This window comes from Protopterus annectens, chromosome 9.part0, assembly GCF_019279795.1.
Source record: "Protopterus annectens isolate FY-2018-M chromosome 9.part0, PAN1.0, whole genome shotgun sequence".
NCBI lineage: Eukaryota > Metazoa > Chordata > Ceratodontiformes > Protopteridae > Protopterus > Protopterus annectens.
Window position 1 is genome coordinate 1,603,627,033 of NC_056743.1, and position 21,862 is coordinate 1,603,648,894.

The window sequence follows — 21,862 nt, forward strand, 5'->3', positions numbered from 1 at the left end:
GAGTGATTCTCTGACAGAGGTAAAAATAAGAACATGCTGGTTACGATGATAGTCTGAGATAAAAAGAAGCAGTATGATTACTATCTCTAATATCTTCAGCAAAGTTAAGTCTGAAGGCTTTATATGGTTTAAGTCCAGGAGAACAGGGATGAGGGATGGCAATGTTGTCAGAGGCAGCAGTGAGATTGGCATGGCCTCTGAGAGAAACATGAAACACTATCCAGTTCAAAGTGTACTCATCAGAGGAGTAAAACGACAAGAACAACATGCCATGAAGACTGTGGCCAGTAAGTAGAGCAGCACTACCACTAATTATTTTGCCTTGTTTGTCATGTCTATGAATATGATAGCCAGAAAATGAATACGTGAAAACAAAAGAAATTTTAGTCATGCTTCTGGTATTGAGAAAATAAGTTTTGAAACAGAAAGGAATGAATCAGGGTGATCAGGCTTATTATTATTACCCCAGGGATTAATGTGCCACTTCCTGAAACTAGTGTTCCTTTCTGGGGAAAATCCTTATTTATAAATTATTGCCCTGTCCTGAAGACCACCAGCCCTATATTCCCATATGATCTAAGATCTCTCTCTGTGTACATCCTACTTTAACTAAGTTACCTGAAAAAATTGTTTATTGCCCAATTCTTGAACTTACTGACAAATATGACATTCTTAAGTACAGCATAGTTTCAGTATTGGCTATGGTATCATGACTGCACTGCTGTAAGCTAGATAACCAGTTAACAGTAGTGGTGTCTACTGCTTGGATATAGGCACTCTTTTTTGCCGATATTAGGAATGTTTTTGACTTATATAATAATATATACAATATATATTTCTCCAACAACTTTAATTCTAGTATTGACTCTTTACTCTGGCTTTAAATGTATCTTTATAATAGAACTTCTGCACTGTACTCTCAATTATGCTGGATCTCTTTCAGAAGCTCAAAGTTTCAAAACTTTGAACTTACAATGGCCGAGACCAGAAGATCGAAGTTTTGAAAGTTCGAACAAATGGAGATCGCTGTACAGTGAGGAATGGGATATTTACTTTTTTCCTTAATGTAGTGCAATCTCGGAGTTGGTATATTTATTTAGCAGGGGGTGTGGGAGTTTTAGGGGGGGCTTGCCCCCTACAAAAACGTAAAGAAAAATGTTTTTGTTTTTATTTTTTTTATTTTGTTTTCAAAGTTTAAAAACTTTGATTTTCTGGTCTCGGCCATTTGAACTTCAAAGTTTTGAAACTTCGAGCTTTAGAAGTAGATCCCTTATGCCATATATATTTACTATGGGGTCTTTCTCAAACTCAATATTAAGTCCTATTTATAATAGCAATAATAATAAATAGAGACCGCCCGTAATTGCAATGTCTGCCACAGCTGTGGACAAGGAGGATCAGAGAAAAATATAAGCAAAGAATTGTTCACATTCTCATATTTTTCTTGCTGTCGACTTCTTTGCATCATAATGAGTTATTTAATATAGAATTCAGCCTTTTAATTTAATTTTTACCTATATGCTGATCAGCTTAGTGCTCAGGACAAATTATTCATTTTAAGGGGCAGCACTGTCCAGTTAAAACCAAACAGACATCGTACATTTTCTGGAGCAACCCAGTAGCACTGTCCAGATAAGAGACTTGCTCAGAGTCACGCAGTGGACAAAGGAAGATGGAAAAGAATCAAACCATCTACACTGTGGAAACAAAGCAGCTCACTGCTTTAGTCATCTGTGATAAGTGCTCGCCAGCTTTAATCGGTTTTATTTAAAGGAATTTTACACAGTTTCTGGCAATGTAAACCAGTGACTGCTCCCCAGGCTCAGCAGATTTCCTATAACATTTCTCCTTTTCAGACCTCTCTATCATCATCCTCCTCTATAGTACTCATCCCCCTTTTCTTTCTTAATCTTTTTTCTATTCTGTAATCAATCTCCTTTTTCAATATCACACATTTCTTCCCACCTCATATACCCATTTTGACTTTCTTATTATTTATCCCTTAATTTACAGTCTATATGTATTTATTTATATTTCTTCATTTGAACTGTTTTACTTACTATTTATAATGTAAAACGGTCTATGTCTTTTTATCATAGCTCATCCTTATCCAAATGTATTCTTAATTTGATTCTAACTGCTATGTATCATAGTGAGAGACAGCAGAGTGGTGCAGTGGAAGCTTGCTGGGCCCATAACCCAGAGGTTGCTGGATCAAAATCATCCTGTGTTATACAGAGGTGAAAAAGCTTAAACAGTAGCCATGTTTAATAGGTTGAGTAGTGTAATGGTGTTTGCCTCCCAAACACAAGGTACATGGTTTGATTCTTACTTTGTTCCAAGGGCCTAATAATCATTTATAAACCTTATAGCTTTGGAACTTTTTTCCCGGGCCGTCACTGAAAAGGGGTTGTAAATGGCCCAGTTGAACTATACTGGTAAAAAAAATAAATACATTTTGTGTTTAGTGTTTTTAGTAAAGACCAACCCCACAATGATTATAACATATTTGTTTACAAATTAACATGTTTGTAAGAGTGGTACATGACTAACAGCTCAGGTAGTCTGTTGCATACTATGACCAGTCCCTTGAGACGAATTGTAAGTTTTTTCATCATCCCCACTAAATAAGTAAATAAACAATCAAACAAATGCATCCAAGGAATCAAAATAAATTTGTTATTACTGTCATCTACTAGAACTAGTTGGCTAATGAAAATGCATTCTGACATGCTCTGGTTTATCCTTCACAGCAACTAAACCTGAAACTGCAGCTTTCAGTCTACTCACAAGATACAAATGGCCTAGAATTCTCTAACTATTAATAATGTTTTCTCTTCCTTTTTAGTTCTGCTTTTTTGTTTTCATACCCCTCTTCCCTACAACTGCAAGATCCATCAGCTATTTCTTAAAATGGGGGAAATAGACTGGCATGCCCTCACCAAGTGAGAGCCCAATAGCCATTCATTCTTGCCTAGGAAGCCCTATGGGCCCCTCCATTCCCTCAGCTGTAATAGTTCTGGGGTAGGAAGAAGACCAGCTGACAGGTCCTGTGGAACAATGTACCCATCCTTCCCTATAGGTTGCTCAGAGACTCACCATAGCTGCCTGGTCAAGAGAGAGAGGAGGCATGCCTGCTCCCCCACATGCCTCTTATTTCCTGGTCAGCAAGGAGACCCTGCCTGACCCAGAATGAGCTAGGCTGGCCAGTGCAGGTAGCCAGTACACCTAATGGGTGTCACCAGTGATGCAGGCCTAGCAGAGCACCCCCCTAAATGAGTAAGGTGGTGTCAGGGCCTTAGGCTTCTCCTTCCACTTGCTCCCTTAGACTCCTGTGCCATTATTTCATCTGTACCACAGATAGGGCTTCATCTCCCTGTGCCATGGAGCTGGATGTTTACAATTCTTTTAATTTGGTACACCTTCAGTTGGTCTACCTATCATTCAAGCTCTTTCTCATTTAGAGCTCCTTTTGGTGAGGGATTTTCTGTGTATTTTACTGCTTAGCTGTCCCTTCCCTGGGTTGCAGCTTTTTGTCTGGACACTCTTGTTCCATATCCTGCTTGGTTCAAAGTGACTCTGAGAGTCTAAATGTGGTTCCTTGATTTTGGTTGTCACCTAATTTTTATTAGCCTGTATGTTTGGTGCAAACATTTGTAATTTTCTGGTTTCTCTGTGTGACCATAGACAAAGATTATTATTTCAAAAAATAAAAATTCTGTAGACATAAAATGCTTCTTTTGGGCACTCTTGAAGTGTTGTGTGCTTTTGTGTTAGTCATCTTAAGGATGATTATGATATTTGCAGTAATTCTGAAACTAAAATGCTTACCAGTGACAAGAATAAGCTTATTTATAAGGGTTTGCTGCCCAGAGAGGATGCCCACGAACTGACCTAGGGCTAAAAATAAGTCATTAAAAAGAAAGGAAATTTCCATTCCCAATGATTTACCCCCTTTTCCCTCTAGACTTTAGGAAATGACTCTTCCACTGTGACTGGGGTCATCAAATTGGCTGTTCATGTGGTTGACCACATAAATTTCCCAGATTTTATTCTATAAGAGGAGACAATGTTTCTTCACTCTTTGAGGTGGACGTTCTGAGAACTTCCTTCTGTAGGACCTCTTCTGTCTATGGTTTGCATCTGCTTCCTCCCTCAGGTCTGTTTTCCCTGATATCAACTATGTGAACCACTCCAATGCAAAGATACAGGCAAAAATGGGGTTGGGTTTCATCCCTTCCACATCTCCTTCTAGGCCATGCAAAGATATTGGCACCTTCCCTCCAAGCTACCAGCCTCATCAAGGGGTCTGATCTGGCACCAGTACTATCGAGGCAGCCTAGCTCTTTTCAACTTAGGTTCATAGGTTCATAGGTTAGTACTAGGCTACCTGCCCTTTCAGGCCATGTTAAGCCTAGCCAGTTACTCCACGTGAGAATCAAACCCTGCACCTTGTGTCTGTAAGGTAAACACCCTAACCATTAGGCCAACCCCCCCACCAGCATCAAGTTTTGTTCCTTCCTTGTCAGAGCTGCCACTGATGCTAATGGATTTACTGCTGATGCATTCAACAACAGCTGTCTTTCTAGGCTGTGGCTCTGTATTTAACAACTAAGCCTTTAAGTCAATACCATCCTAGTTAGTGCCAGTATCAAGATCAGGGTTCTAGATTTTGAGCCCTTGGGTCAATGATCAGTGGTGTTGACACTGCCAACAGAGATTGTTCACTTCAATATCAGTGCAGCTTGGTGCTAAGTGCAGCTGTTGCTGACAGGGCCTTTTGTGATAGCACATTTTTCAGGCCAAATATCACTACTGGTATTGTAGTCTGCATTGTGTAGTTTAGCCTCAAGGACTGATCCACTGTTGGTGTTACCCAGAGTCTGTATCTGACCATGAAGAGCTTCTGGTCTCTGAGACAGAAGGTCTGATAGTCTGTAGTAGAAGCATGTTAGGGAGTCTGAATGTGCCTCTGCATCATCACCCTCATTCATTTCTCTGCTAAGAAGACATACCAATAAACTGTGCAGAAGGCCTTTAGATCTTTTCTCTCACCTTTCTGGATGTCTCCATCTGTAGAAGACACAGCGGTACTTGTCTTCACTAAAGTGTGCCAAGAACCATATGATTTGACCCCTGTGTCTAGGAGGCTAGACAGTACTGCCTGCCCCCCTAAGAATGGAATTGTTAAGTATGGGATCCTGCAGTGGACTCTTTTCTCACTATAGTGACCATAAAGAATTCTCCAACTTCACAGAACCAAGCCATCCATCCTTCAGAAAAAGAATCAGGGAGAAGTACTACTTTAGGAAGTCGATCTCTGCTTCCTCCCCTTTATGCCCAGGGTACTTTGTTACCAGACATAAATAGTATGGTTCAAGCTCAGTATTATTGATGAGATGTCTGACATGGCTAGAACAAGGACATCATGAAGTGCTGCATATAAAACTCTCAACTCATGCAACTATTATCTGTACTATCAGCAGCCTTACATGCTCTTTGCTCATAATTCATCAGAGTGTGCAGCGAGGGTGGAGATTGCCAACGATATTATACACCCCCACTCCTGGCACCACCTTATGAATTTTTCAAAGAATTTCAGAGTATCTTTCCTCCTTAAAACTTCATTCAATGGTTTCAATTATTTGCACTACAAAGTAATGTTAAACTAAAAGATAAAGAAACAGAAAATAAAACACTTACAGCTATTAGCCTGAAGATTCTTGGTCCACATTTTCCCTTCTCCAGGATGCAAAAGAGCCTACATCAGAAGTGGTTTAGGTGTATCCAGCAGTAACACAATTTTCAATAGCTATGGAAGAACCAGTGCAAATGCAGTGTTGATTTTCTGTGGTGGTTGCACATTGTGTAGTAGAAATTCTTGACCAAACTAGGAGTTTCACAGACCCCAACCTGGGGGACACAGCAGTCTCTCAGAAGTCTTGTGTGACTGGCCAGTTCTGGAAACAGCCAGGAGTCATCTCTCCCCCCACCTACCTGCTTGGGTGTGATCAGTGAAGACTTAGATGTGATTGGTGGAGACTGGATGCAATATCCAAAATTTGGTTGAGCCTCCTCACCCCAGCTGCACTACCTTCCATTTCCCAACATCCCACCCTATCAGAAGCAAATAGTATTGCTAGAGGTCTCAAACAGCCTTAAGAAAAGAGCTATTAAAGATGTCCCGCAGACCAAAGATGATCTTGTTTCCACTCCAGGTGCTTTTTATTGCCAAAAATCTCTACATTTTAGTGGCCTAAACCACTTTCTATGAAAACAAAGTTCTGGATAGTCACAATGTAGTAAACTCTTCCTTTCTTTTCAGTAACAGATTAGGTGTGCTCTTTAGACCTCTAAGACACATGCCTGAATGTCAAGATTATCTAAGAGTTGAGGAGTTCCTATACTTGTTAAGAGACAGTCATTGGGACCTTCCTTTTTGGCATCACTTTTAAAGGATGTTTACTCAACATCCTTCTTTGTATGCCAAGTCTTTCTCCAAAAAGTTTTCTTCCCATTTTGCAGGCAGTATCCAGGATTTATCAAGCTGCTTCCATGCCAGTAACCATGTGCCTCAGAGAACTGAGGGGGAGTCATGGCAGCCATGGTATCTCTTATTCCTTCCATGAAGTGTGTCGCATGTAGGTGGTCTAGTGGACCTTGAGGAGTCAGTGGAGCCAGTGTTCTGACACTGAGGTCAGACCAGTTCAGAATTTCTGAGACATGTCAGAGACATCTGGCATTGTAGCTGATTGACTCCAACCTTTTCCTGGGCAGTACCTTCCAGCTTTCCAGCCCTCAGATGACTACCATCACAAATGGCTCAGCCCTAGTTTAGTGGGATATTATCAAGGGGACGATGGTCCAAGGTGCTATGTTACTTATCAGCATCCTGGAGGTGAAGGCAGTCCTTCTTGTCTGCCTGTCATTTCTGGATTCCATTCTTCTAAGAGTTATTGCCATTCATTGTGACAACATTGCTGTAGTATAGTATACAGCAAGTATTAGGCGAGTAATTCCTGCCCTCTTTCTTGAGGGGTATTCAGGTTATGGAACTGGGACATATTTTTGTAATATTTTTGGAAGTAGCCCACATTTCTGAAGAAACCAACTCTAAGGGAGACATTCTTAGCAGATGTCTACTTATGTTGTTTCAGCAGTCCCTCAGCTTGATGGTGATGAAATTCTCTTTCCACCAGTACAGGAAGACTTGCTGTGACCTGTTAGCTTTCCTGATCAGTGCTAACTGCAGTGACTTGTTTGCCCTAATATCCCCTGTGGGACAGCATTCCAGGTATGCACACATTCAGACATGGCCATTAGGTCTCCAAGTCCTGGAGTGGCATCCTTTCCTTTCTGATTCCCAGGTTTATATAGAAATTAAAGCTGAGCAAGGCCAAGGTCATTTTCATTGCACAGTTTGGCCACAAAAAGTCCAGTTCCCCATGTTTAGCCTCACTTTTGGGAAAATAAGACTGAGTCCCTTCTGGACCCTGATAACTTACCCATCAAGCAAACCTCATTCATATCTACATGTCCTCATATTTTTCACTTGATTTCTCCAATTCCAGCAATGGAAAGGACACAGCTTATCCTGATAGTCGTCAAGATTATTATTTCTGACAGAAACCCAGTACAACAAAAATGTCCAGGAGTAAATGTTTTCCTGTTTAAGTCTTTAATAAAGAGATGGCCCCCTTTTCACTTCCAGTTGCTAGAGTTCTAGCCTGGTCTTGTTCAAATTTTTAAATCTGGACTGAGCTATGCCTCCATCAGAATCCACATGGCCATTATCCTTAATTTCCACCAAGGTTTTTAAAATTCCTCCTTGGCTTGTCTGAAGGATTGTAAAGCATTTCTTAGGGACACTTTTCTTGTCAAACCACCCCTTAGGGAGCCCATTCTGCCATGGACTCTATTTTTTTTTTTGTTCTGGTGAAGCTCACTTTACCTCATTTTGAGCCAGTCTCTAAAGCAAAGTTGAAGCTGCTTCCCTGGAGAAACCTCTTCCTAGTAGACATTACTTTAAAAAGAATGGTTGGTAAATTTCAGGCCCTGTGTATTAATCCTCCATGTCTGTTCTTCCACAAAGAGATGTTGTCCAACGAACCAACCATAGTTTCATGTGTAAAGTATCTACGAATGCTAGTATTAATCATTCTATTAATCTTTCAGTATTCTCTGAAAAGTATGTTAATAAAGGAGAATGTGTATTTCACTGCATGGCCATGCATTTGCAAGTATTCCTCTATCTGAGCAAGATTAGACTTATTCATACGTTGATTGGTTTATTTATTTCTTGCTTTTGTTGACTGTGTTAGTCCAACTGACTTTTTATATGCCCTTTTCAGTGGAGGTCAGGGGATAATAGCTCCAGTTACAAAATTCGCAATGTTATGCAGTAGAGAGAAATGTGAAGTTTAAACTTACAACATGGACAGACAATAACAGAAAGACAGCTACGGTAGAGAAAATTCTGCAAATGAGTAAAATATACATTCATTACATATTAATACATGACAAATTGGCATACACAATGAAGTTTAAAATGTCAATATACAAAATTTACATTTATGTGTAAAATAAATATAAGAGAGGAAATGGGGGATTTATAAGCAGTACCAAATTTCAGTCTGCTCCAAACAGTAACATTTTCCTAGGCTTTAGGTCCTGTCCTTCACCCATAAAGCCTGCACATTGCCATTTTTACCTGACATCTGAAGCAAAACTTCAGGAAAGACTTGCAATTGTTCATATCCTATATTTCCAATAAAATTGGCATGAAGCTTTCTGAGTCCATTTTAAGTATTTGTTTAAGTGCATCTTAGTTTGTTATGATAATGCTAGTTGAGCTAAGGACTTATTTTGTGAAGGCTGCAGCTATCTCTCAAGCTTTCTTCAAGAATGCTTCCATAGGCAACATATGTGCAGCTGCAACTAGGACTTTTGTGAACACCTTTGCAAGACATTCAAACTGGATATGGTTTCTAGTTCTTGATCTTCAACTGGAGACAGAATCATTAAAACAATTGCTTCCTGAGACCATCCAGTTAGGTTTCCTGGGACTTTGTCTTACTGGTTGAAGAGAATGGGCAAGATCATGTCAGATTCAAAGGTTATGTGCCTGCCATAATGATAGGTCTGCATGGTTACGATTCAGCCTCCTTAACATCTTCTCCCACCTTTACCCAAACCTGGAGGGGGTTAGAGACCCTCTTGGAGAGTGTTACTAGTATTATGTGAGAGTCTTAGTTCTGTATTCCACTTTTTAGCAGCTTGCTCCAGATCTAAGGAAAGATGGCAGTGTGCAAGGCCTGATGGAGTAGGGGTGGGGCCGAATTGTGGTAATGTTTCACCATGTGGAGCAGACTAAAAGCTGGTGTTTCTGTCCTTAAGGAGGATGAACATGACCATCCAGATCTATATATTCCAGGAACAAAGATGATTACAACCTGCATGGTTACTGAGTCTTGTGACCATTATGCCTTGCCAGGTCTACCCTATATTATACCTCCCTTCTCAAGAAGGGTTATGTCAATCAAGCCATTATCCAGGTCTTATATGAAGAAAGATAGTCTACCAAACTGCTTTATTTGCATGGAACAAGTCCATTGCACAGATGAGATGGACACTGAGAATAAGATACTTCTGTGAGCACCTTTGCAAGGTGGGAGAAGATGTTAAGGAGGCTGAATCATAACCATGCAGAATTGCATTTGGGTGAAACTTACCGTATAGTTAATGCACATGCTGCTTTTGCTTTCCTTGTTTAACTGTTCATTGTTAAAGCACAGTGTCCTCCATCTTTATCAGTTAACATTTAGCTTTAGCCTATTTTAAAGCCCACCTCAAATATTTTAAGACTACCTGGGTCATCCTCAAGGTGTGTATTTTCCAGTTCACCAGTGTAGTACTAGGATGCCACAAGAGGGAATTTACTGAAGTCAAATATCATACCTTCTGCATGAATTAGTTTATTTGATATTTTCCGCAAAACATTCTATTTCTGTGATATATTTATATAAAACAAACCTGTCTGAAATTCCTTCTCTTTTTACATAAACCTTCAAAACTTCACAACTAACATCTTTTATATACTATTTTGCACCTAATGCAAAGGCCTGGCAGAATCCTTATCCCTCCCTGTCCTATCATCACAGAAATTAACAGGTCTACTGCAAGATGAATCGCACCCAGCAATATCCATGACTGCTCAACGACAAACACTATCTTAGTCCAACTACATGTAAGGCCAATTATTCTATACAAGCGTATTGTAGTGGTCTTTGCCTTTGTAATAACAATAAAAATTGAATGCTCATGCTGTGAGGTAAAACTAATTGGTGCTAGCATGACTGGAACTGACCTTTGCAATTTAATCCACTTTTTTAATGTAAAAATGTCCCCTATATACTTGCCACAGTCCCTCTGACTTCCATTGATGTTTCTTATTAGTATAACTAAACTAAACCCAATAGTTCTTATGCCTCTCTGCACAGCCACAGCACTTCTAACATAGCATTCTTCCTTATTGTCTCTGTGCATTTTAACAACTAACTTGAGCTATCTTATCCTTCTGTACAGTGTTCCTCAGATCTGCCAATAAAACTTTCTGTTTTCTTTCTTTCATTACACTGCATCTTATCTGTTTACAAGCCACACAAAGAGATTGTTTTTGGCAGCACCATTTACTCTTCTGGGGTTAGTCCCTGCCTTGCTCTCCTCCCCTACCATATCCCCAATTCCCACCCACCCCTACATCAATTAAACTTTAACCACACTGTCTCTAACCCTCCCCATTTGCTTTTCCACCTAATCACCTCTCATCTCCACCCAGCTCCAATTACACTATCATCCTCTTAGGTTTAACACAAGTAGTTTTCGCTTTGCTTTACCACATTAATCCATCATGCTATCTCCTTTTCTTACTCTTTCCAGCAATGGTAGATATGAATTTAATTACTGACCCTGATGCCATTAGTCCACATGATATCCTTCCACTCCCATATTAAATATGCTGTCTTCCTCCACTCATCTACTAACTCTCAAACTCCAACTTCTAATGCAACTCACTCATTATCCACTATAGCTCCCTCCTTGTTACCCTCCTCTGTTATTCTCTTTTTCAAGCACAATGTGCTCTTGTGTAATCCTATCATCCACAAACTAGTTCAAAAATACAAAATTAAAATAAAATGCTTCTCTTCCATCCCCACTTTCATCTAAGATTATAGAAACATAGCTAGGTATTTTGGCACCCCTCTCAACTCTAAGTTGAGGAGTTAAAAAAAGGCCCTTGAACACTGAAAGGCTGCAGTTCTGTATTGCTGAGAAAGAAAATCTTCTTGCATTATAAACTGTACTGTTTGCTAAACTTGTAGCAAACAGCTGCTACATGCCAAAGACAGAGAGCTATAGCTTTTCAGTTCTGAAGCCCTGACCTAAGGAGTGAAAAAACTCTTCTCTTCTTTTAAACTGTAGCAACTGTTTGCTACACTTATAGAAATCAGCTGCTGTAGAGTAAAAAGGATTCTGTAGAGGTTGTAACACATTTGAGAAGCGACCATTTTTACAGAAGTGAGCTCAACCATTATTATGTTGTACATGTTAAGCACAGACACTGCCAGCAATTCCTTCTAGATAAATCAATAACTGTAGCAATTCCTTAATGAATAAACAGTAACTGTTGCTTACTGGCATGCATGAGTTCTTCTTGGCCCAATGGACTTTCCCGGTAAATATGCCAATGCCAATAAATAAATAATAAGTATATTTGGTTGATCCAAGAACTTAGTCAGAGTCTCTGAAGACTTGCAGTTTGTTTTTTTTTTTACTTCTTCTGAAAGCATCCAACCTATTTTTTTACATCTGGGAGGGGAACAGAAATAAGAAAACAACAGGCAGATATTAGTGTAAGTAGGAGCACAGGTTGTAACATGAGCTTTAGCATGGATAACCTTAATTTTAGGTAAGGTAATTCCAGTGGGTGCAGCTGACAATTTGGAAAAATTGTTCCTATTAGGAGGGTTAAACCATTATTTTAAGATGTACATAATTTTATGTGTTTATTTTAAATTAATAGGTTATAGGGGTTTTCTGGTGGTGTGTTTTTGAGGGTGTTTACTAAAAGAAAAAGTCTTGAAAACTGTGACATTATTTCGGATAGAGATGAAACGAAAAGATCAACCTGCCAAACATTTGTGGATGGAGTATAAAAGTTGGAAGTAGACATTTTAAAAAGCTGTCACGAGTAATAGAAGGAAATATTAACCTTTTATTACAGTCGCTGCACTCTCCAAATTATTTTGAGATGTAAATGGCCTCATAGATGTAGACAAAAAAGGTAAGAGTAATGAATTTTATTAAGAAATGCAAAGTGCAAATAGCAAAGCTACAGGAGACACATTTGGAAAGAAATAGTAAAGAAATTATTTCAGGATGGATATTCAGCAGAATATCAGTAACAAAGGAAAATGGAAGTACTTATACTTACTTGTACTAAAAGGAGTACTTATACTATTTGCTAGAGGAGTTCCAATACTGAGAGAAGAGGAAAAAGGTAATAGTGGTAGATTTATAGAACCAAGGGGCTACTGGCAAGGGAGGAGTATAAAACTTGCATGTATTTATATTTCATCTAAAACTGGTTTTTATACATCTTAAAATAATTTTGAGAGAAATAAATAGCTTTTTGCAGGAAATATAACTTATAGGTGATCACTAGAGCTTGATTTGCAACAATAAGGATGTATCTGGGGATCTAGAATTGAAAATATAACAAAAAAAGGATAGATTTTAGAAGAAATTTATGAAAATATTTGGTATGGAAAACATGAATTCTGTAGTAAGAACTCATAGAGAATTTGCATATTATTCCCCAATGTGCAATAGCTGGGCTAAACTAGTCAAAAATTATACTTTACAGGAATGTGTATTTGATTGAAAGCTTCGGCACAAATCCAATAACTATTTCAGATCATGCGCCAATAAAAACAAAGATATAACTGCAGGGTAATTAAATAACTATTAGACACTGGCACTTCCATACCTACGTGTTAAAAAGAGAGGAATTTAAGGATCTAGTAGTAGAAATTATTCAAAAGTTGTTAGGGAAGATAGAAATGCCTTCAGAAGGTATAGCTAGTAAGTAGGATAAAATTAAATGAAAGTGGAGTTTAAAAATAGAGTAGAAATAAAAGAAAAAGAAATATGATTAAGAAGTAACAGGATTTATTTAGCGGGATATCTCACAGAACAAGAAGAGACACAGATGCAGAGTGCTAAAGAGAAAATAAGGGAGTGTCTGGAAAATATGCATGAGTTTAGAAAGATAGCTGTTAAGCAACTGTTTTTTGATAATAATTCCAGAGCACAAAAACTTTTAGCACAAGGAATTAGGCAAGAGATAGTAGAAAGGGTTGTTGCCAAATTTAGGGAGCCTGTAACAAGAAAAATAGCCACATATCCTTTAAACGTATTAGAGATATTTTGGAAATTTTCAGAAAATTTGCATAAATCAAAAAAGAGCATAAATGAAAATACTTGTCAAAGACATCAGTATGATAAGGTTAGAGGTGGATGAATCTCAACATTTAACAGTTAAGATAGGACAAGATGAGATAAAAACAGTGATATATATATATATATATATATATATATATATATATATATATATATATATATATATATACACATATCTATATATATAAAATCAATCTTCAGGAAAGCCTCCAGGAATAGATGGCATTCCTGTGGAAGTTTGGAAGCTAGGAGGGGAGAAATAGATAAAGATTTGAGAGGTTTTGTTTAAAGGGGAAGCATGAACATCCTGGAAGAAAGATCTTGTGCCTGTAAAACCTAATGACGATAAAGACCCATTAGACCCAGCTTCTTATAGGTCCATTTCACTTTTAAACCATGATTATAAAGTATTAAGTTCCATAATAACTAAAATAATGCCTAGAGTAGACCCATTAGACCCAGCTTCTTATAGGTCCATTTCACTTTTAAACCATGATTATAAAGTATTAAGTTCCATAATAACTAAAATAATGCCTAGAGTGTTGCCAAAATTGGTAAATATGGAGTAATGTGGTTTTGACTGATAGAGTTTCTTTGTGTCATCTACTGAATCACTTTCCAAAAGGTGGTAGAGTTCCTCTCATGCCTTATTCCTTATTGCAGCTCCACTCTTAGCTTCCTTGCTAACCAACCAGTACTCTTTCCTAGCCTGGTTCATCTTTTCTATCTCCCAGTTTTTCAGATACTCCTTCTTTCTTTTAATGACTTCCTGGACTTCTGCATTCCACCACCAGCTATCCTTATGTACCTTATTTCCATTTGTGGCTCAGCCACATAGTTGTTCTGTGGTCCTCACACAAGCTGTTTTGAGCCACTGTAATTCTTCTTCAACTCCACCCATTTCCTCTTCCTCTTGAGGTGTTAGAAACCAGAGTAACTCCTTGAACTGTTGTGCTTTCTCTCCAGTCAACTTTCTTGTCATCAGCATAGTCTCTGTTGACCTTAGAGCCTTCTCTGACCACTGCTTGCAGTTGATTGTGGCAACTAGTGGGTTATGCTGTGGGCTAACTGTTTCAGTGGAGATAAGTTTTCAGTCACTGATTCTACCCCACTGATTTTTCCTTACAAGGAGGAACTCTACCTGAGTTGCATGTTGGCCACTCTTGTATGTGATCTTGTGATTGTCTGTCTTGCTGAACCATGTGTTGGTGACCATCAATCCATTTGCCAGAGAAAAGTCTAAAATGACCTCTCCTTCTTAATTCCTGTTTCCCCACCCATGTGGACCCAGGCAGGCCTCATATCCTATCCTGTCTGTCCTGATATGTGCATTCAGGTCACCCATTATTAACACCAATTTATGTTGTCCTGCTTTATCTAACAGGACCTGCAATGACTATGTGAATACAATCTTTTCCTCACTATTGTAACCATGTTGTGGGGCATAGGCTGAGATTTTGAATACTGCAGTAGCATTACACTGGAGTCTGACTGCTATGAGTCTATCCCTAATTCTGATGATATCCCTCATTGTCTTCTGAAGCCTCTCCCTCACCACAATTCCCACACCATTTGTAGCCTGTCCTCCTCCTGAATAGTAGTCTCTGGATTTCAAGCCAAGTAGCTTTGCTACAGTGCCATTCTATCTTGTCTCCTGGATACATAGGATGGCAGCCTCCTCCTTACCATCATGTCATCCATGGTGATGATACTGATGATGATGATGATGATGATGATGATGATGATGATTAGGGCCCTTGGAACATGGGTTGACAATTCCACATCTTTTGATCACCATGTAATGGTAGTGGTCAGGAATTCCTTCTACTTGAGTCAACTAATTGCCAGGGAAATATCAACCAAATCTAAAGAAGTCATTGGTCCCTTATACACAACATTGTGTAGGTCAAATATTGAATAAAATGCCCCCTTTGGGATGCATCTGAATATACCTATCAGCCAGCTGGAAAGAACACAGAAGTACCTAACTATGAAAACCACTATCTTAAAAACACTGAGTTATCAGGGAAGCCTGGAAACACTGTCCTTATTTTCTGTATCTAGATTCCTGAGAATAGATCTATGACTTGCCTTTTGAGCCATTAGGGACCCAACATTCGTGGACCTTCTGTGTCTTCATAAAACAAGAAGTCTCACAAATACAAGAACTAGGGATCTAAATCTTCACCAGCAGATGAATAAAACTAGGTAGCTTCATTAAACAGCACCCTCCCCACCTCTGGTATAGATTCCCTTGTATATTAAGCAGTGTGATACTTTATTATTCTTTAAATGGGAACTGGATAGTTGGATGAGTATTCATAAATTCACCCGTGGCTTGACAGGTCTGACCCTCCTTGATAGAAGGGTCTTGATGTGAGGATGGATACTCTCAAGGTATAAATGGTCATATGACTCAGTCTCCTTGTAATTCCTGTGATTCTATCACATGTTCTTTCTGAAGTAGTAAATAATACTATACTAGTCCATTGCAATTTGCTGGTCTATAACAGTTTAAAAAGGTGCACATTTTAGACATGATACAGCATAAATTAAGAGGTTATATTCTGATGTATATAAAGTAGCCCCTTTGTTTGTATATGTGTATATCTATGTGGATTTACCTGCAACAGGGTGCAATGTATGTTGTTGACATTTAGCATAAATAATATTAGTGAACTACATCTCTGTAGTCAACCTTATAGGAGTCACCTACTATAGTATATGCACAGGCTATGTGAAGTATGGATTGTTAAAAATATACAAAATTATATCACAATTAGCATTGTTCACTAAAAAAAATAAATCTCTCACAGTGACCATCAGTCAAGTATGTCACTCTGAACAATGAACATTCTATAGTTATGTCAAGAATATAAATGGCAATGCTCCGATATGCTCTGAGGTACAACAGAATTGCATTAAATATACTGATCCCAAGGATATTGCCAGTGTCCTGGCAGATCGATTTAGTGCCAACTTCACTCCGCTGTCACCCCCTAAAGGGCCCATTTCAATACAAAAAGATTGCCAAATTCCGGTAATCACGCCCAAATAGGTAGAAACCACACTCTGCAAAGCTAAGAATACAACATCCATGGGACCAGATGACATCCCAGGCTGTGTACTACATGAACTACAAAATGAACTGGCACCTCACCTAAGTGTCATGTTTAATCATAGCCTCACCTCAGGCTTCATGCCCACTGAGTGGTGCACAGCTACAGTTATCCCACTCCACAAGGGGGGATCCACCTTGGATCCCGGGAACTACCGTCTCATCAGTCTGATGAGCCTGATCTGCAAGGGCATGGAACACATTATCATGGAACTTATAAACAAAGACATTGGCAACCTTCAAACACTGGACCCCACCCAGTTTGGGTTCGTGAAGGGCCGATCTTGTCTCCTGAACTTGATTGACTTCTTCTAATCAGTCTCCAGAGCTGTGGACGAGGGTAAGGCGGACCACACAGCCTATCTGGACCTTGCTAAGGCCTTTGACACCATCCCCCACTCTGGAATCATAGACAAACTTACTAAGCTGGGCATAAATCCCTACGTCACTTGATGGGTTGCCAACTGGCTTACTGACAGAACCCAGACTGTAAAAGTAGCAGACTCTAAATCCAGCTCCAGACAAGTGACAAGTGGAGTACCTCAGGGTTCAGTCCTGGGACTGCTCTTGTTTGGTATCTACTTCTCTGAAGTACAGGCCAACACTAAGGGACTCTGGCTAACAAAGTTTGCAGATGACTGCAAACTGGGAGCCATTACTGAATCCCCAAATGATGAGGATATTCTACAAAAGGGCCTTACAGAAACAGATGCTTGATGCCAGAGCCATGGGCTCAAGCTTAATGCTAAGAAATGTATAGTTATCCCCTTTGGGAAAAAGCATGTACTCATGAATTACCACATAGGTGGCAGTACACTAAGCACCGAAAGTGTGATGAGAGACTTAGGGACACAGGTGGGCAGTGGTCTCACCTTCAATAACCGCATCACCACAACAGTCAGGAAATCCTTCTATGAGGCACACCTCATCACTAAGGGTGTTTCATCCAGAAAAAAGGAGGTCATTGTCCCACTGTACTCATCCCTCATTAGACCCATTATAGAGTACAATGCCCCATTTGGTATGTACCTCACAAGACATCTGCACCAGCTGGAAAGGCCTCAGAAATACCTCACTAAAAGATGTAAAATACACTAATAAGGGAAGAAAAGCAGTGGGATATGTTTTTCTGATCATGAAGCTATTGTTACACTGAAGCACTCACTTTAACTTGAATGATTCAGTTTTTGAAAGTAAACATTGTTGCTGTTCATACAAATTTAGTCAAGTTGAAGGACTGCTTGGTCCAGGCAGTCTGCTTAGACCTTCTTTACTTTGTCAGCTCTCCTATCTGCTGTTTGTAAGGTATCATGCTTCTTTCCTTAAATTACACACTTTAACCATCATGTTTATATCCTAAAATCCTTAAAAGTGGTGATATAGTTTTACCTCTATCACTATCCTTGGCAGACTATTTATATATATTTGCTGTTCTTAATGTGAAGCCCTCATTATCTTTTGTAGATATTAATTATCTTCACTGTATGTCCTTTGCTCACACCTGTCTTTCACTTTTCATCCTGTTCTGATTAAAGCATAAAACTATCAGTTTTGTGTTCCTTTCTTACTGGTAAAGAAATTAAATGTGTTCTCCTTTTACTCTTCTTGTAGTCTTATGAGGTCCTTAGACCACATAATAAACACTCTTAAGAAGTCCAAAAATGGTTTCACTATATGCTATAACTTAAAGGTTTCACCACCATTTCATAGACTATTGTTTTCTGCTGTCACTATACCTTCTTGATAAAGTCTTCATCAGGTTACTTTTCCTTACACCTTTCTATATGTAATTATTTTTCTATAGTCATGCGATATATTTATTCCAGTTGATTAGCTGGGTAGATGAGCTTTGTCTCATGACCATTTGCAGTCGCAACCTAGGCTATAATGCAATGAAAAAACATACAATAATAAAAAGTGTACACAGTGTAGCTAATAACAAAATACACAGTTTAACTAGTAAACATAACTGATAAACTGAGTGTGTAGAGTGGTGAGTATAACTCAGATAGTGCAGGAAAATTACAACAGTCGGTGAAATACAGTGAGAGTTTGGATTACAATATATAAATTATGGACATTATCTACAAGACGGTAAAGACAAGAAGGCCTCCAATAAAGCAAGTATAAGAATTATACAGAGAAATATGTGCAAAAAGAAAACAGTAAAAAAAGGGGGAGTTTACATTCACTGAATAAGCCACTTTACTCAGATCACTAGCTCTTATCTATAAAGCAATACAAGTAGGCTCCTTTTGTAGGTGAATTTTAAATTATTTATGAAATGGTAGGGGGGTGGTTATTTGGAAACACTCCATATAATCAATAGTTTGTAACATCAAATGTTTTCACAGGCAGAAGTGATTAAAACCCATTTGTTCGCTACTGCCAGCTTATGTTTGAGACAGTAGTACAGTTGGGATCAGGGAATTTGCCCTTTCTCCTCTGTTATGTGATCTTGGAGTTGTTATTCATATATATATATATATATATATATATATATATATATATATATATATATATAAATAAATAATGTATATGTGTGTGTGTGTGTGTGTATCATCATCATCATCATCAGTGGTGTGAGAGCTCCACATGGGGGTTTTGCAGGAGATGAGATTGCTCCCCTGCAATAAATTGAGTTTTTTTTGGTGGGGGTTGTGATTTTAAGTATCAGTCCTTTTGGATCAGTGCTTTGCCATTCTATGTATTTGTACTTCAATATTTCAAGGTACATCTGGTTATTTTGGCCCCTTATAACTTTTAATACATTATGCAGTTTTGTAGTCCTATTTGTAATAAGTTTAGTGGTCAGACATGTTTATAAGTAGTTATCAGTTTTTGTTCCTTAACTTGGTTGCTTTTAACAATATGATCACTTTCTGTTCAGTTTCCAGTTGAGCACCCTGACAAGTTCCTGAAGTTTGGAATGACTCCATCACGAGGAGTACTGTTCTATGGTCCTCCTGGTTGTGGCAAGACATTACTAGCTAAAGCCATTGCTAATGAGTGCCAAGCCAACTTCATATCCATTAAAGGACCAGAGCTACTAACCATGTGGTTTGGAGAGTCTGAAGCAAATGTCCGAGACGTATTTGACAAGGTAAGTGGTTCCTCATAGTCATCAGCAGTATCATATGTCTGGTTATAGATCACAGTCAAATATATTCCCGGTGATTGATATTTGGGGAAAAGTTAAGGAAAGATGAAATCTGCTTTGCACCTTAAACTGGCAGATTAAAGTCTCAAAATATGAGTAGTAAGCTCTACCTAGGTCCCTGAAATCCTACAACCAGTTATGAGAACAGGGAAGTCCTTCTTAAAAAACAAAATTCAAAAATGTGATTTTGCAGACTGAGGTGTTAATAATGGCGAAAAAAAAAAATCAGGAAAAATTCTTAATTTTTAGGAAAGGATTCAAGTCTCCGGTGAAAATTTAGACTCAGCTTTTATGTGAGGAGCAACCCCCCCCCACCCCTAGCTCCATGCAAGGGGCTTTGCCCCTGAGCCTTTTTAAGAAATATAATTAACTTCAAGACTGATGGACCACAGCTAAATGGGAATTTTCAGCTGCAGTGATATTATTTGAAAACAGTACAGTTTCACACTATCAGTATTCACATTCAATGTATGCTTCTTTTTGTGCAGTGGTTCATAGGTGCATAGATTAGTATCACACTAACTGCCCTTGTGGGCCATTTTAAGCTTAGCCATTTACCCCATGTTAGAATGAAACCTTGCACCTTGTGTCTGTAAGGTAAACACCTTAACCATCATGCCAAACTCCCACAAGGAATAGAGGAGTAGACATTTGTTTGGATAGATAAGAGAGCTGTTATTCCCATTTCTTCAAATGGCAATTTAAATACATATATTTTAAGTGGCTTATGGAAGGAGGTCGAGGTAAGATATGCTCAAAGCTACCAAGGCAGTATGTTCCACAAATGTAGAGCCTGAAAGGCAAAGAAGTGAGTGCTAGATACTTCTAAATGCACCTGGGCATCCACCTGCATCCTCTGAGACCAGAGCCTGAGGGGGCAATATGACTTCACAAGTTCCTTCAGATAAGAAGGACTCAATTCACATATGGACAAGCAGACTAACATCAAGGCCTTGAAAATTATTCTGTAAGTATAGGAAGCCAGTACAGGCTATGCAGCACAAGTGTAATACATTGGTAATGCAAGGTGCCATTGAGTCACCAGGCTGCTCTGTACTGCACCAGATGGAAATGTTCAAGCACAAGGTAAAATATTCCCAGTTAAAAGGAACTGCACTAATGGAGGTAAGGAGAGACTAAGGCATGAATAACTACCGAGAGCTCAGCCTGAGGCAAGAGGTGCTGCATCATGGAAATATTTTACAAATGGAAACAGAAAGACACTTGGTCCCAAATAGTCAGTTGTCATTTCAGGGTCACAACTAAGTTGTGCACCTTATCCATAAACTCAGGCTTGTTTCCTCTACAGAAGATATATGTAGGGGGATGAAGGAGCAGATGAGCTGCCAAGGCCTCAGTTTTGGAGGAGTTGAACTTCTACATAAGCCAAAATTGAATGATCTACTGTCATAAGCAAGAGAGTACATACACATCATATGTTGTTATAAAAATTAGAGATTAATCTGGGTGTCATCTGCATGAAGATATGATAAACTCCATTTCTTTATATCATTCCCAAGAGAAGCATGTATACCATAAAAAGAAGAGGGCCTAACATCAAACCCCGGGGTACTCCACAAGCATAGCATAGGAGGAAGGGACGTAAATGTCCAATAGTACCTTTTGCATGCAGCAAGCCAGAAAAAAATAGAAAGTGAACCAATCTAAGACCATGGAGGAAATTCCAGAGTAAGTTTTTAAATGTTGAATCAAAATGCCGTGATTCTGTTGTACATAATTCAGCTGAGAGAGCCAGAAGAACCATTGCTGAGTAGTACAGCTGTTCTCTAGCCATTAGATTACTAACTACTCAGATAAGAACAGTCTCAGTACTATAAGCGCAAAACCCAGACTGAAATCAGTCCATGATCCCATTAACCACAAGATAAGATTCAAGCTGCATGTTGACAATCACTTAATAATCCTGCCCAGGAATGAAAGTTTAGCAACAGGGCAGTGGTTTTCAGATGTCCAACAAGGACAAGGAGAAGGTCACAGTCAGATGCTTGTCAGGTGCCAGGATCCTTCACATCACACATGCACTCAAGTCATTCAACAACAAG

At 38.9% G+C, this 21,862-nt stretch overlaps 1 protein-coding gene across 2 annotated transcripts in view; it reads left to right on the plus strand.

The window, feature by feature from the left end:
• The window catches only part of LOC122812206 (transitional endoplasmic reticulum ATPase-like), a 530,874-nt gene that overhangs the window by 337,375 nt on the left and 171,637 nt on the right, over positions 1-21,862 (plus strand). For both annotated transcript variants that reach the window (XM_044084545.1, XM_044084546.1), the window contains exon 13: positions 19,530-19,742. In XM_044084545.1, coding sequence (XP_043940480.1) covers positions 19,530-19,742 — 213 coding nt within the window. The remainder of the gene's footprint in view (positions 1-19,529; positions 19,743-21,862) is intronic.